General features: G+C 38.1%; 1 protein-coding gene across 1 annotated transcript in view; it reads right to left on the reverse strand.

The window, feature by feature from the left end:
- The window catches only part of si:dkey-65b12.6 (IgGFc-binding protein), a 54,703-nt gene extending 48,429 nt beyond the window's left edge, over positions 1-6,274 (reverse strand). The window contains exons 1-10 of the mRNA XM_057334678.1: positions 6,219-6,274; positions 6,062-6,109; positions 4,148-5,302; positions 3,717-4,060; positions 2,990-3,563; positions 2,270-2,874; positions 1,598-2,165; positions 902-1,497; positions 253-817; positions 5-156 (exon numbers count right to left, since the gene is read on the reverse strand). Of these exons, the coding sequence (XP_057190661.1) occupies positions 5-156; positions 253-817; positions 902-1,497; positions 1,598-2,165; positions 2,270-2,874; positions 2,990-3,563; positions 3,717-4,060; positions 4,148-5,302; positions 6,062-6,107 (4,605 nt within the window). The 5' untranslated portion in view covers positions 6,108-6,109; positions 6,219-6,274. The remainder of the gene's footprint in view (positions 1-4; positions 157-252; positions 818-901; positions 1,498-1,597; positions 2,166-2,269; positions 2,875-2,989; positions 3,564-3,716; positions 4,061-4,147; positions 5,303-6,061; positions 6,110-6,218) is intronic.
- Between the last annotated feature and the right edge of the window lie 8,725 nt (positions 6,275-14,999).

Below are 14,999 nucleotides of genomic sequence, written 5' to 3' on the forward strand. Positions count from 1 at the left end.
AAGCTTTACATTCACCTCCGTCAAACACCAAGCCATCATCACACTGACATCCTTCATGACACGGCGGGCATTTCTGTGATTCAGTAAGGCTGGCACAGGTGGAGGAGCAGGTGTCAGCACACATCTCAAAGTGACTGTTCTCAAAACACTTAAAAGCTGTAAAAGTACAAGAGTGTTTTAGAGACAGACAACTTAAGCACATCTTTAGACCCAACAAATATAAAAGTATATTTGGTTGTATGATGCACTCACGACAGAAGGTGCTATTCCTCCAGGTGTCAATTGATGTTCCAGTCTCCTGACAGCTGGCCACATATCGTTGTATGTGACTACACAGAACGTTCTGATCCTTTGGCTGTGCTGCCACATCTTTGACGCATTCGTCAAAGAATATCTGGGGTGGAACTTTGTCGTAACAGTTAGAAAATGGACCCTTCTCTGATGTTAGAATAGTGCAAGCATTCTCTGCCTGTATTTGTGCGTCTTTGTCAGGATTTACACATTTGGATCCACAAGCTGTTTTGCATATTATTCTATCTGACGGGGAAACCCAGCTATCAGCAAAGTATACCACAGAAGATGTCTGAATACCATCAGGCAGGAGAAAATCGTCTGCTTTGTTTCCATTGTAGTTTCCGCAGAGACCAGTGACTGCACTTTTAAAAGTGGATGGGATCTCAACAGTGGCCATGGAGACTGTGTCATATGTAACTTTCAATCCAAAGTTTGTTTCCACAACAATGAAAAGACCGCTTTGATAAACTTGCACCAGTCCTTCATTTAAAGTTACAGGGAGATTTGTTTTAGTGTTATCCACCTGCAAAGAAAAAACGCCAATAAAACATTTATGACAACATTTAAACATTTACCTTTAAAAGCTATGGTCAGTTTTATACATTACCTGTATATCCCAGACCTGTCCGGGCAGCAAAGTAATTGTGTATTGGTCTACTTGTATTTTGACTCTTTGAGTGATGCCTGCCTCTTCAGATGACAGCTGTTTCACTAACACACCGAACGAGGTTATCTTATCCTTTGTCTGAATCGTCTCTACCAATCTGTACTCACAGTCACCTTCAACACTAAAGGATTTTCCATCGAATGACTGATAAATTCCAAAGCCTGCCACTGAGCACACAGCTTTGCTCTCAGGAAAACAGCCTTGAACTCCATTCTGGACCTGGCATTTCTCACCTGGTCTGCAGGTAAACGCGTCCTCACACTGAACTTTTCCGTTTTCTTTGCAAACGCACCTCTGATTACATTTGCCTTCAGGAAAGAACTCTTGGCCCAGCTGATAGTACAGACCCATGTGAGTACAGCCGCACTGTGCCATGGACACACATTCACCATTACTCAAAACAAAGCCCTTGTCACATATACATCCTTCAGCACAAGGGGACCCCTTACAGCCCTTAGGTTCAGTGAGACCAAGGCAGGTCTGGGGACATCCTACTCCACACACCTCATAGTGGCTATTTGCCTTGCAGGACGCAGCTGTGGATAGATCATATTGTTACTAAATGTTGTTTCAATCAGGAATCTTGAGTTGAATTATTTAAAATTTAAAAGAGAATCGACTGGACTGAATACTAACGGCACAAAGTGTTGGTTCTCCAAGATTCCACTTTTCCAAGAGCATTTTGACAAGCAGCTGTGTATGCAGTGAGAACACTACAGAGTGCTGATGGATGTCCACCATACATACACATATCATACACACAATCCTCATAAAACTGACTGGGATTCACTTTGTCATGGCAGCCTTTAAATGGACCTGTTTTGTCTGTGATGATGCTACAGGGCTTTGTAAAAGTCACCTTGTTTTTCTCAATGTTGTCACATTTGGGACAGATTTTCTCCTTACATTCATCCGAGCATCCAGGGTCATCTTTGACTTTCCAACTGGTTCCAAAGAGTGTTGGGTTTGCTGCAAGGGTATTGTCAGTAGTACGGAATTCATCGTTGAGGTTTCCATTCCAGTTGCCACAAAGTCCTCCTATTTCATTGGAATAAGTGCTGGGTAGAGTGAGTGTTACATGGCTTTCCCAGTTGAATTTTAATGTCAGACCAAAGTCGGTGGTTACCACTCCAAAATACCCAGCGGTGAATATGTTGATCTGACCATCTTTTTCAAACGGCAAATTCACATATAGATCATTGACCTTTAAGACACAAATTCATTTCAGTTAAAAACATTGGCCATTTTGCCTCAGTGTATATGCAGTTATTCATTGTAATATATGTAATAGTATTAAATTGGACTGACCTTCACTTTTCTAGGACTTTCCTTACTTAAGACAATCGCGTATCCATAGACACTTATTGTTACAGCCTTGGTAAATGAAACTGCCTTGTTACTTCCTCTGTTCTCATTCTTGACAAGCACCTCAAATGGTATCAATGAGGGGTCAGCTGTATTGAGTAGCTTGGAGAAATAATAAGTACATGTACCTTGAAAGTCAAAGGGTTTACCATCAAATGTGCGGTAGTGTGGATCACCTGCACCCTGGCAGGTACCGTATGACATTGGATAACAATCTCTCACTCCATTTCTCGTGTCACACATTTCTGACTTCTTACAGCTTGTCACTTTGCATTCAACTTTTCCAGTTGCTGTATTGCAGACACATTTTTCTGTGCATTTTTTGTCCCCCCAAAACATTTGGTCGGCTGGATAATATCGGTCTTTGTAGGTACAGCCACACTTTTTTATAGGAGTGCATTCATCTCCACTGCGTACATAACCTGTGTTGCACTGGCAGCCCTCCACACATGGCAACATGCATTTTTCTGGGGCACCACGATCTGCACAAGAGGCAGCACAGGCTGTGCCACAGGGCTCATAATGACTGTTGGCTGGACAGTTCATTGCTTTGACGAAAATAAAGAAGATAATTATATATATATACATATAGAATACAATATGGCATGAATTTGGTAACTATTAACGTAAATCTTTACTTTTGTATGCAGTAAATATACTTACGGCAATTGGAGAGCGTCCTCCAGTTTCCAGTGATCTTGATTCCAGCTGACATGCAAGCACCAACATAGCTCTGAATGTCATTACAGAGGAAGAGTCTTGCACCGTTGTTAATACACACATCGTACACACAATTATCCATGTATATGTTGGGCTCTACGGTTGCGTGACAGCTAGCAAATGGCCCATCTTTTTTAGCCATGATACCACAGCTTGACTCTTGTTTGTACTGCTCTTGAAGGGTTAAAGGGCAACTTGGGCACTGCCCATTACAGTCATCATTGCAAAACAGATCTTTATCTGGAACTTTCCAGCTCTTGGCAAACTCAATGACGCTGGAGAGCACAATGCCTTTGGGATCACTGTATTCATCTCTGCGGTCACCGTTATAATTCCCACAAAGTCCACCTGTAGTCTGGTAATAGCTGCTGGGAACTGTGATATACAGCATCATATTCCAGTCATATTTCACTTGTAAGCCAAAATCTGTTGATATAAGGACATCCCAGCCTCTTTGCTCAACTTTGATTTTTCCACCCTCGATAGTCAAAGGCAAGTAGGTATTTTCACCATTGAACTTGTGAGAAACAGAAACAAAGAATAAAGAGAGTTAGTTATTGTTATTATACAAAGTGGTTGTAAATATGAATATTCAAAGTGTTTTCTGCACATTAACTATATTTGATGTCAATATTGACATTCATATATTAAATTTGACAGGCGCTTTTACCTCTACTACTCCTCTCTGGCTGCTTGCCACCACTGTGTGACCATACACAAGGACAGAAACCACTCTCACATACGCCACCCTATTGTTTCCCCTGTGGTTGTTTTTTATTAATACAGCGAAGGGTGTGAGGCCTTTTTGAGGTTTTGTATTGTTCACCATTACGTAAGAACAAGTTCCCTGAAAGTCAAATAGCTTCCCATCAAAAGTTTTGAAATGGGGATCGCCAACCGCATGGCATGTGGCAGAGGAGACGGGAACACAGACACCCTTTCTACACTCCTCCCGTTCACGGCACTTAACAGTGTCACAGGGGTCTGTTGGAGGAACTGGAATTGACGTGGAACCTTAGGAAACACAAAAAGGAAAGTCTTTGATCAGTTTTACAGCGGAGACAATAACTGAATATATGATTGTGCAACATGGCATCTTACCGGTGTTACACACTCCTGTTGTACCATATCCCCACCTTAATTTTCCACCATAAACATATACAGCCATAAGTGAATTTCCAGATATGGTTATGGGACCTTTCTGTGAGCCGATCGGCATGATACTCCATATGTATTTGTTGTCCCCAGGGAAATCTTTCCATCTCAGTGACCTGCTTAAAGTGCGTTGTGCTGCTGCTTCAGCAACAATTACAGCATTGCTATCGTAACCATTTTGGGGATAAATGGTCCATGATGTTGACATCTCAGAAGTGGGAATAACATTGGTTAGATACTCATCGTAGGGAAAATTGCTACTAAAATAAATAACCATTATTTTGTTGTTACTTTGAATGATTGTACCCGTTCTTTTCATATGAACTTCATAAACATCTCCAGAATTCATTGTTATTATTTTGGGGTGTCTGTCCTTATAGATGGACACAACTGTGTTGTCCTCTGGAGCAACCACATGGGCGGTGTCCTTGCTGAGGAAATAATGCATCGGAGGCACCAGGTATGTGTTGGAGAGAGCCTCAATCGGGATCAGCTGCTCGTAGACATGCTCGCAGGTGCCCACGATCATGGCACACTCGTGTCCGGCCAGGACAGCCACCGGAAGTGTGGATGTGATTTTTGTTCCAGACAAAGTTTCCTGACTTTGAAACTCATAGACCTCATAGGCATTCAAATTTATGGTTTTTGGCCTAATTCTCAGAGAATTGTAAATGATGGTGACTGTGTTCATCTCCTTGCCATTGATGATGGCAGCTTCCTTTTTTAATGGACCTGTGTTTGGAGTGAAAATGATGTAACTTCTGCCAAGTTGGTTTATGGGGTAAATCACACTGCTGTCTCCGGTGTATTCCTTTATGTGAGAGGACACCACAGAGATATCGGCATCAGAGGAGATTGAAACAGCTTTGCGGAAGACTCCTTCACCTTCAAGCTCAGTGTTTGCTGGAAGCGTTATCCATTTGGTGTCTCCTCGTGCTATATTCACGGTTTCACTATAACCTAGACCCTTCACCTCCACTTTTACAGTTGCGGGGGAATTTTGTGCTGTAATGGAGAGGGTCGGACTGCCTTTTTGGGCATACTGGTAGTTTGTCATAAAAGCAGTGATGAATTCACGCCCTGTTGAGCATCCTTTGACTGCTGTAGTTAAACAAAAGCACAGTATTGGTAGTTAACCTGCATATGTTGACAATGAAAATACCCTACACACCTAAAAATTTCAAGTGCTTTCAAATAAACACAACAATCAAGTAATTTCTTTACATGTGAGGTGAATTTGCACAATGTAATCTTTATTTACAAAAACGTTCTTTAATTTTTTTTAAAAAGGTACCACACTGACTTTGATCCGGTGGATCAAATAATAATATAATATTATAATAATATTTTCAGGTAATTGTTTTGTCATTTTAATAATAACATTAATAATAAAATAACTATACACCGTTTTAATATTTGTATATTTTTATTAGGATGTTTACATTTTTTTTTATCTCTGGACAGTTAGTTGCACAATTAGACAATAGTGACTTTAAGACAGACATTTTAGTATTAATTGCAATGTACTTAAAATCCACCAGCAATACTTAGCCTGCGTGTAATTTAAATATGTCTTGTATATATATCGCTGCTGTCCCTCTGAACCTCGTCTCTCCACATTTTGTGACTTTTATTTTTTACGATAAATAATTATTAATCACCTTTTGTGTTTTTCACTGGGTTTTGCAAATATCTTACCAATAAAATGTATTAAAAAGTGCTTATCAACACAGTATTTAATCTTTTAATAAGTACAGTTTATTTCCTTTTTTTTTTAAACAGCCAATTTGGACATCCAAGGTTTAAAATTATACATCTATATCAATATTTATATGCATGTTACATCAAAACTCTTCTTACCAGTTACTGTTACCGCTAAGCAGAGTAGAAATGACCGCATCTCCATGGCTGTAAGAGAGAAACTATAATTTTCTTTCTTTCTGGTGAATTAAAATTCAGTTTAAGAGTTGTACTTTGATAAACAAAAGTAACAATGGAAGTAATGATGCGTACAAACCTGGAGGTATGGTCTCTTTGAACAAAACCTTTCTAAAACAGGTGAAGGCTTATATAGTATTGCTACTAGTAATGAAAAAAATTTAATGTATTCTGGAAACAGGATCTTATTAAGTACACAAAATTGTGTTAGTTTACGCTAACTCGCATGACAATATTGATAGACATTACAGTAAACAGTGTTCCACATCACACCTAAAGCTAATAGAAAGCTTTAGGTAGAAAAACAGAAATAATGTTGTTCAACACTTCTGTGAATTTTGAGAACAAATATACTTAGAGGAGGGAAGTTTTCAGATGGCTTAACATTGTGTCATGTTGTGACAATGTTAACGCACTACTATGTACGTTTACTCCCTTTACAAGCATCACACCAAACTGTATGTGTATGTGTTTACTGAATACACTTGAACATTTATTATCTTTGATGTACAAATACATAAACTCACTGGTGGCATCTTTGTGGTGTTTACAGTTTATAAATCAACCGAGGCTGATTTATAGGACAGTACAATGTTATTGAAGTGTCGTACAAGCTTTGCCTGTCACTGTGTATACACACTTTCCATACAGTAGGCAAATGACTTCAGATACTGTTTGCCCAACTTGTTCAAATGGATGACAGGATCAACATGACTGTACAACCAGATATTTCTGTTTTAATTATCTGTTTATACAACATGTTTGCCTAGATAGTATCACTTCACTTTTGACATCACATGTGTTTATTTTAGCTGGACCTAGCTAATTCACCACTTAAAGACATCAAACTTTTAACAGCTGCTGTAATTCCCTTAAGCTAACGCGAAACAAGCCCTTCAGAAAAGGTAATGCGTTCAGTGTCTCTTAAATTGAACATCTGTTCTGTGTCACTCCTTTATGGACCAAGTTATAGACGGTTTCATCTTAAAGGGGTCATATGGCGCGAATAAGTGTTTTTCTGTGTGTTTGGTGTGTTATAAGTTGCCCATGCATGTATTAGACACATAAAATTGCAAAAATTAAAGTGACGGAAGAAAAAATGCATTCTATGTAAAAGCGAATGCTCACCCAGACCTGCCTGAAACGCCTCGTGTAACCACACCCCCACAAATCTACATCAGTTCGTGGTATGAGTTGACTAAGACCGCCAAAATGTATACGCAAGTAAGGTGGGCGTACCTGTCAGTACAATTGCTTTGGAACCTGGTGTTCCAAATATGGAAAGTGGCGTCACATTTCCGTCACACTCTTGCAGTATTCGACCAATCACTACGCACTGGTTAACTGGCCAATCATAGCACACCTCGCTTTTCTGAGCAATGAGCTTTATATAAAATCTGCGCGTTTCAGAGAGGCGGGGCAAACAGGAGATACAAACATGCACGGTATGTGGAAAATACAGCGCTTTTGAACCTTAAATCGTGTATACACATTGCCTTACATCTAAAACAAATGATAATATTCGTTTTAGCCATGTCATATGACCCCTTTACCAACATAAACAAACGTTACTGTGCATGCACATTTTTGTGACCCCAACTGAACTTCTGGTACACATTAACAAACAATAGAGTGCCTGTAGATTATTTTTGATAACAATCAAAAGAAACCGAGAAGAACCGTTACCTGGCTAAACTTGTCTCTCCAATATTTTGAATTTAGACTCCGATACCGAGCTCAACCGCTAGATGTACCATACAGTTTGTTTACATGCGACTGAGCTACAGGAGCCATTCAATAAATAAAATGAACATACAACAAAATTCAACAAATCGTTTATTTAATAGAACTAATATAAAGTAAAATAATAATACAAATTAATATTAACATCAATAAAATAAAATATTTATATTATTAGACACACTAGCCAAATGTAATGGGTTGAGAAAACGCCATTATTATAAGTTAAATTTGACACCCCCCATTTTTTTTTGAAAGAAATAAGAACTGGTCTAATTTCAACAGTTATTATGGGTCATTACACCGCCTCGCCAATAGATGGCGCATCAGGCGCTTTTGGAAAACGCAAAGGACTAACTTCCGCTTGTTGGTGCATTCAGTAATAAACTGACTGCAATTACGAAAGGACGTAACTTCAGTGTCTTTGTGTCATTCTCAGGTATGAATATATTTCATTTGAAATGTTCATTTATTGTTATAATGCAGATGAGAATGTATAAAAGTGTAAAGTTAGAGAGTGTAAGGGAGTTGAGAATACGCCTATACACATAATCTAGAATGTGTTTTAATTCATTGAGGAGTAAAAATGACGGAACAAATAAGTTTGATATGTATTTCATTAGTTGAAAGAAATGTTTTATCCATGTTACATATTGAACCCATGTCAGGCTTGTTTTATTATGGGTTTAAGGGCCTTTTATAGTTTCACCTCCCAAGCACGTGTTGTATTTACTGTGCTTTTGACATTTTCGTTGTTTGGCACATTCATATTTCAGTGTGTGTGTGTGAATGAGTTAAATAGCAGTAAATAAGGAGGATACATTGAATGAATTATGTTGCAGTTGTGATGAAATATAGTTTTGGTAATTATCCTGGTGATTGTGCGCTGTTTTAAAAGGTGTCAGTTACAGTATATTTGGAATATGGTTAAGGATCTATGCTATTCTGTAGGCCTATATATGTATCTATATATACATTTTTCATGGTATTTGTAAAGTTATCTGATGTTGTATTATCTTAAAACTGTATATATGTATACAAACTAGGGCTGCAACAACTAATCGATAAAATCGACAATAATCGATAATGAAATTCGTTGTCAACGAATTCCATTATCGATTAGTTGGTCTGTGACGTCACTTGCGAGCTGCGCAGTTATAAATCAAGCGAGTCTTCTTCCCTTTTAAAATGACCGTTTTAGATGTGTCTCTCCGTGCAGCATGAGCTGCGCTGTTTTAAATGCTGACGTGGTTCTCCGTGGATGCGAGATGAGCAGTTTTAAAGTCACACTTGTCTCTCCGTGCTGCACGAGGTGCGCAGTTTGAAAGTCCCAGGTGTCTCTCCGTGCAGCGCGAGGTACGCAGTTTTAAAGTCAGACGTGTCTCTCCGTGAGGCACATGTTGCGCAGTATTAAAGTCTATGGAAAGCCAGGAGGGTGAAAAACGCGCGAATTTTAACACGTTAAGTACACGTCAACAACGTGTATTTCACACGTACTTAACGTGTATTTAACGTGTACTTAACGTGTTGTTTACGTGTGAAAAATTAACGTGTACTTGACGTGTATTTAACACGTACTTAACGTGTTAAATACACATAAAGTACACGTAGAATACACGTAAACAACGCGTGATTCAGACGTCAGTTTCCAGTTTAAACGTGTCAATATCATTGGCTGCCTAAGAATTGGGTCAAACCATTTCTGCAAACCTGTGGGGTTGCCTGCCGCTCACAGGCCACATGCTTCCACCATTAAAGATCCTCCTGTTTATTTGTCCTTTCATTGTGTAGTTATTTATTAGTGAAAGTTATATTTATTAAGATAAAAAGCCCATTTTGCACATTAGTAAACATTCTGACTGTAACACCATTTACCACACTTCAGTTTTCTAACATTAAAAACACTAACATTTGTTTAATAAAAAGTTTACAGGTGGTGGTTCTTCAAATTCATGATACAGACCATTGTAATGAATTTTCGTTTTTGATGAACAATGTAAACTTTTAAAGGTGGAGTTTAATTTACTGCTATGGCCAGTAGGGTGCAACCAAGATGCTCCACAAGGGTAATATTAAAGAGTACATTCCTCGAGATCATAAAAAATACATTTCATGAAGTGTTTAATTTTGCCGTGTTTGAATGTAAGCAATCTGCCAAGTTGTAAATCCGAAGGTGAACGAATAACAAAGTTATTAGCTTATAAAAAAGGTAATCGACTCTGAATCACGCGAACAAGCCATGACCTGTCCGAATCTTTAACCACAATGTACCTACGTCACTAGAAAAATCCCCGCCTACTGACTGCGAAAACTTAACTCTCTCCTCCCCAAACACTGTACTAGCTCGTTCGTGACGTGTGCATCATGTCTAAGAGAAGCTGTGTTCTATGTAGTGAAACTAAGTCAGTCTTATTTTCACTACCAAAGGAAGAACTTCTGAGGAAAAAATGGTTACTATTTATTTTTCAAACGACACCAAAGGAGTATAAACCGAACGTTTTACTTTGCGCGCGTCATTTTACCGAAGATTGCTTCATCAATCTTGGCGCCTTTACTGCAGGATACATTAAACGTCTTTCCTTAAAAGATGTTGCAATACCAACTTTATTTGGACCTGTAAGCTCCACCGAATCACAACCTGTAAGTGTGACTCTTTATTTTTGTCTTTACTTAAAATTAAATTTGTGTGACGTTATCTCATGTCTGTGTTTAGCTAACGTTACCGTTATTTTTGGGGTTGTTACTGTTTGTTTACCTAACGTTAGCTATAAACTCGTTGCGCTAATGTAAGTGTTCAACCATATTAACTCGCAAAGTCTTTATTTCAAGAACTGCGTGGTGTACTATAGTTATAATAACATCTGAAGATACGAACACCGTACACTGTATGCCGTGATAACTAACTGTTACAAGAGAAGTGTCTAAAACAGTCCTTTTTCTTACTGGCATCTGTATAAGGATTAAAGAATGATTCGTCAGACTCGGGCTCGAACTGGTAAGGTAAAATCGACGCCATCTCTCTCTATACACTGTTAATATCCAACCACCTGCAAACCGTAATACAGCAGTAATGATAGGCGGTCCATTTGCGACACATGCTGAACGCGTTTGACCAATCACAGCAGACTAGACCATTTGACCAATCACAGCAGACTAGACCATCTGACCAATCACAGCAGACTACACTATCTGACCAATCAGATCAGACTACGCTGGCGGAAAGGCGGAGATTACACAGATGAATCGCGGAACGAATCATTTGAGAGTCAGTCAAGAAGTAAGGTAATAAAAACTGCTTATTATTACGAAATAATAGTATTTTTACATCATGTATGTACAAACCGATTCCAAAAAAGTTGGGACACTGTACAAATTGTGAATAAAAACAGAATGCAATGATGTGGAATTTTAAAATTTCAATATTTTATTCAGAATACAACATAGATGACATATCAAATGTTTAAACTGAGAGAATGTATCATTTTAAGGGAAAAATAAGTTGATTTTAAATTTCATGGCATCAACACATCTCAAAAAAGTTGGGACAAGGCCATGTTTACCACTGTGTGGCATCCCCTCTTCTTTTTATAACAGTCTGCAAACGTCTGGGGACTGAGGAGACAAGTTGCTCAAGTTTAGGAATAGGAATGTTGTCCCATTCTTGTCTAATACAGGCTTCTAGTTGCTCGACTGTCTTAGGTCTTCTTTGTCGCATCTTCCTCTTTATGATGCGCCAAATGTTTTCTATGGGTGAAAGATCTGGACTGCAGGCTGGCCATTTCAGTACCCGGATCCTTCTTCTACGCAGCCATGATGTTGTAATTGATGCAGTATGTGGTCTGGCATTGTCATGTTGGAAAATGCAAGGTCTTCCCTGAAAGAGACGACGTCTGGATGGGAGCATATGTTGTTCTAGAACTTGGATATACCTTTCAGCATTGATGGTGCCTTTCCAGATGTGTAAGCTGCCCATGCCACACGCACTCATGCAACCCCATACCATCAGAGATGCAGGCTTCTGAACTGAGCGCTGATAACAACTTGGGTTGTCCTTGTCCTCTTTAGTCCGGATGACATGGCGTCCCAGTTTTCCAAAAAGAACTTCAAATTTTGATTCGTCTGACCACAGAACAGTTTTCCACTTTGCCACAGTCCATTTTAAATGAGCCTTGGCCCAGAGAAAACGCCTGCGCTTCTGGATCATGTTTAGATATGGCTTCTTTTTTGACCTATAGAGTTTTAGCCGGCAACGGCGAATGGCACGGTGGATTGTGTTCACCGACAATGTTTTCTGGAAGTATTCCTGAGCCCATGTTGTGATTTCCATTACAGTAGCATTCCTGTATGTGATGCAGTGCCGTCTAAGGGCCCGAAGATCACGGGCATCCAGTATGGTTTTCCGGCCTTGACCCTTACGCACAGAGATTGTTCCAGATTCTCTGAATCTTTGGATGATATTATGCACTGTAGATGATGATAACTTCAAACTCTTTGCAATTTTTCTCTGAGAAACTCCTTTCTGATATTGCTCCACTATTTTTCGCCGCAGCATTGGGGGAATTGGTGATCCTCTGCCCATCTTGACTTCTGAGAGACACTGCCACTCTGAGAGGCTCTTTTTATACCCAATCATATTGCCAATTGACCTAATAAGTTGCAAATTGGTCCTCCAGCTGTTCCTTATATGTACATTTAACTTTTCCGGCCTCTTATTGCTACCTGTCCCAACTTTTTTGGAATGTGTAGCTCTCATGGAAATCCAAAATGAGCCAATATTTGGCATGACATTTCAAAATGTCTCACTTTCAACATTTGATATGTTATCTATATTCTATTGTGAATAAAATATAAGTTTATGAGATTCGTAAATTATTGCATTCCTTTTTTATTCACAATTTGTACAGTGTCCCAACTTTTTTGGAATCGGGTTTGTACATAAACTTGTTGTCGGACACTCCATAAACCAAAATAAGCCCTTAAAAATATTGAGGAATGTACTCTTTAAGAAAACATCCCATTTTAGACTAAGATCTTTCAAACTCAGTGTTCTAAATGGGTTCCAAAATCTAATCACAGTGGTAACTAAAGAGATAAGATACTGGACTCAGGGTTTTTCTGTATACAGCCCATTTCAGGTCATCATTTCAACTCCAACCTCCAAGTCAGATATTCTGAACTATGAGTACTTTCCTCAGACCTGTCAGCAGCCTAATATGCTTTATATCTTTAGTCATACCATAAGACACTAATATAACTGCAATAAATTGAACTGTAATACTCAGCTATACTCCATGTTTCAACTGTATAGTTTCATAAGTAGACTATTTTTTTACAATTAATCTTATCTTGGGAATTGTTGTTTTGCTTGTTGGTTGTTCTCTTATTATTCTATTTTATTATTTTTCCCTTTATTTCTAGTAATGTATGTATTTTTGTATTTTATATGATCTAGCACTCTGGGTTTAAGAAAAGTGCATTATAAATAAAAGGTATTATTATTATTTGTAAAATATAACATATGCTTTTATTTTTTATCTTAATTGGTGTACATTTGGTCATGATACCATTGCTCACAAAGGATAAATAAATAGATTTGATATAAATACCTTACCAGGTGTTCAATAAAGAAATGTTGTCAATGTAATAAGGCTTATGTTATGTTAAGTCTGTAACAAAAATTATCATCTTAACACTAGTACTAAAGAAAAATACAGCTGCAAAGAACAATTGCAGGGTCAAAGCCCTTCAACGGCACAAAGGGAAACATATGTGGACATTTCTGATGATGAGTTTTTGAAAAGCAGCTCCAAAACAATTTAAAACCATAGCTAAAAGCACTATAAAATAGCTTATATCTTATGATCATTAGGTGGCGCTGTCACCAAATTTCTATAAATGTAAACAAGATGTGCCAATGATGGTGCATTCCAACTTTTGTGTCGATACACACACTTCTGAAGTATCAATTTAAAGTCAATAAGAACCAATTTAATGTTTTGTATAATAAGTCCAACAACAAGTTTCGTCTCATCAGTAACTGTGGTGGTTTGGTAATGCCACCGCCTTGTGGGGGAGAGATTCAGCACTAAACTAAGTAAGACTGAGTGAGCAACAGGATCCTAGTCCCCCCACCCAATGCTTTTAGCCTTTGTACAATTGAATATTGTATGTTTACCCTGTCGTGTTGTAATTTTTAAATGCTTAAGATACAGTGAGGTGGGCTTCAGGATTTAGTTATACATGGCAGCCAGCTGAAGGTTGTTTGTGCAAAGAAGCAAGTTTAGCTGATTGCACAACCCGCCCTCCCCTGACCGAACAGGACAGGTAATACACCCTCAATCCTTAGTTTAATTGGCCCAAAATTAGTACAACAGTTTCATCTTAACTAACAAATGACACAGTACACATTAAAAAGATCAATAAAACATTTTTCTGCTGTGATCCTTTGGAAGCATTACCTAGAGTCATAAAGTCATAAGAGCAATATTCTGCATATACGCTGCAATCCGCTTTTGGTTTTGTGAAAAGAAAGTCTCTTATTGTCACGGAAGCTGTATAATCCAATCACACGACAAAGTAGAATTCCAAAGATACAACAATAATAATAATAATAATAATAATAATAATTGAACAAGTCTAAACCAGGAGCAGACACATACAGACATCCATAAACATGTAAGAACAATACCGGAAAATGAACTAAAGGAACAGACAGGCTTAAATACATAGGGGAACATAATCAGTTTAAACAGAATCAGGTGAGAGACTAATTAACTAATAAGATAATCAGGCACAGAAGACAAAACCAAAACTAAGGAAAACCGTGACACTTAGGGTGCGTTTACACTTGGCATTAACATGCGATCTGTTATGGAATTCCAAAAGTGACAATATAAAAATAAATAAATACAAAAATAAATCCATGAAGAAATGTAAAAAAGCAAAAATAAATGAGTATTTATACTTTTATTTCCTTATTTATGGGTAATGTTGTGTTGAGGAAAAAATTAATACGGAACTATTTAGCTTCTCAAACATTTAATAATTTGTTTACTTATTTTAACAGCAATATGTGTATTTATACACATATTTATGTATTTATCTCCGTACGCATTTATTT

This window comes from Triplophysa rosa, linkage group LG5 (assembly GCF_024868665.1).
Source record: "Triplophysa rosa linkage group LG5, Trosa_1v2, whole genome shotgun sequence".
NCBI classification, from domain to species: domain Eukaryota; kingdom Metazoa; phylum Chordata; class Actinopteri; order Cypriniformes; family Nemacheilidae; genus Triplophysa; species Triplophysa rosa.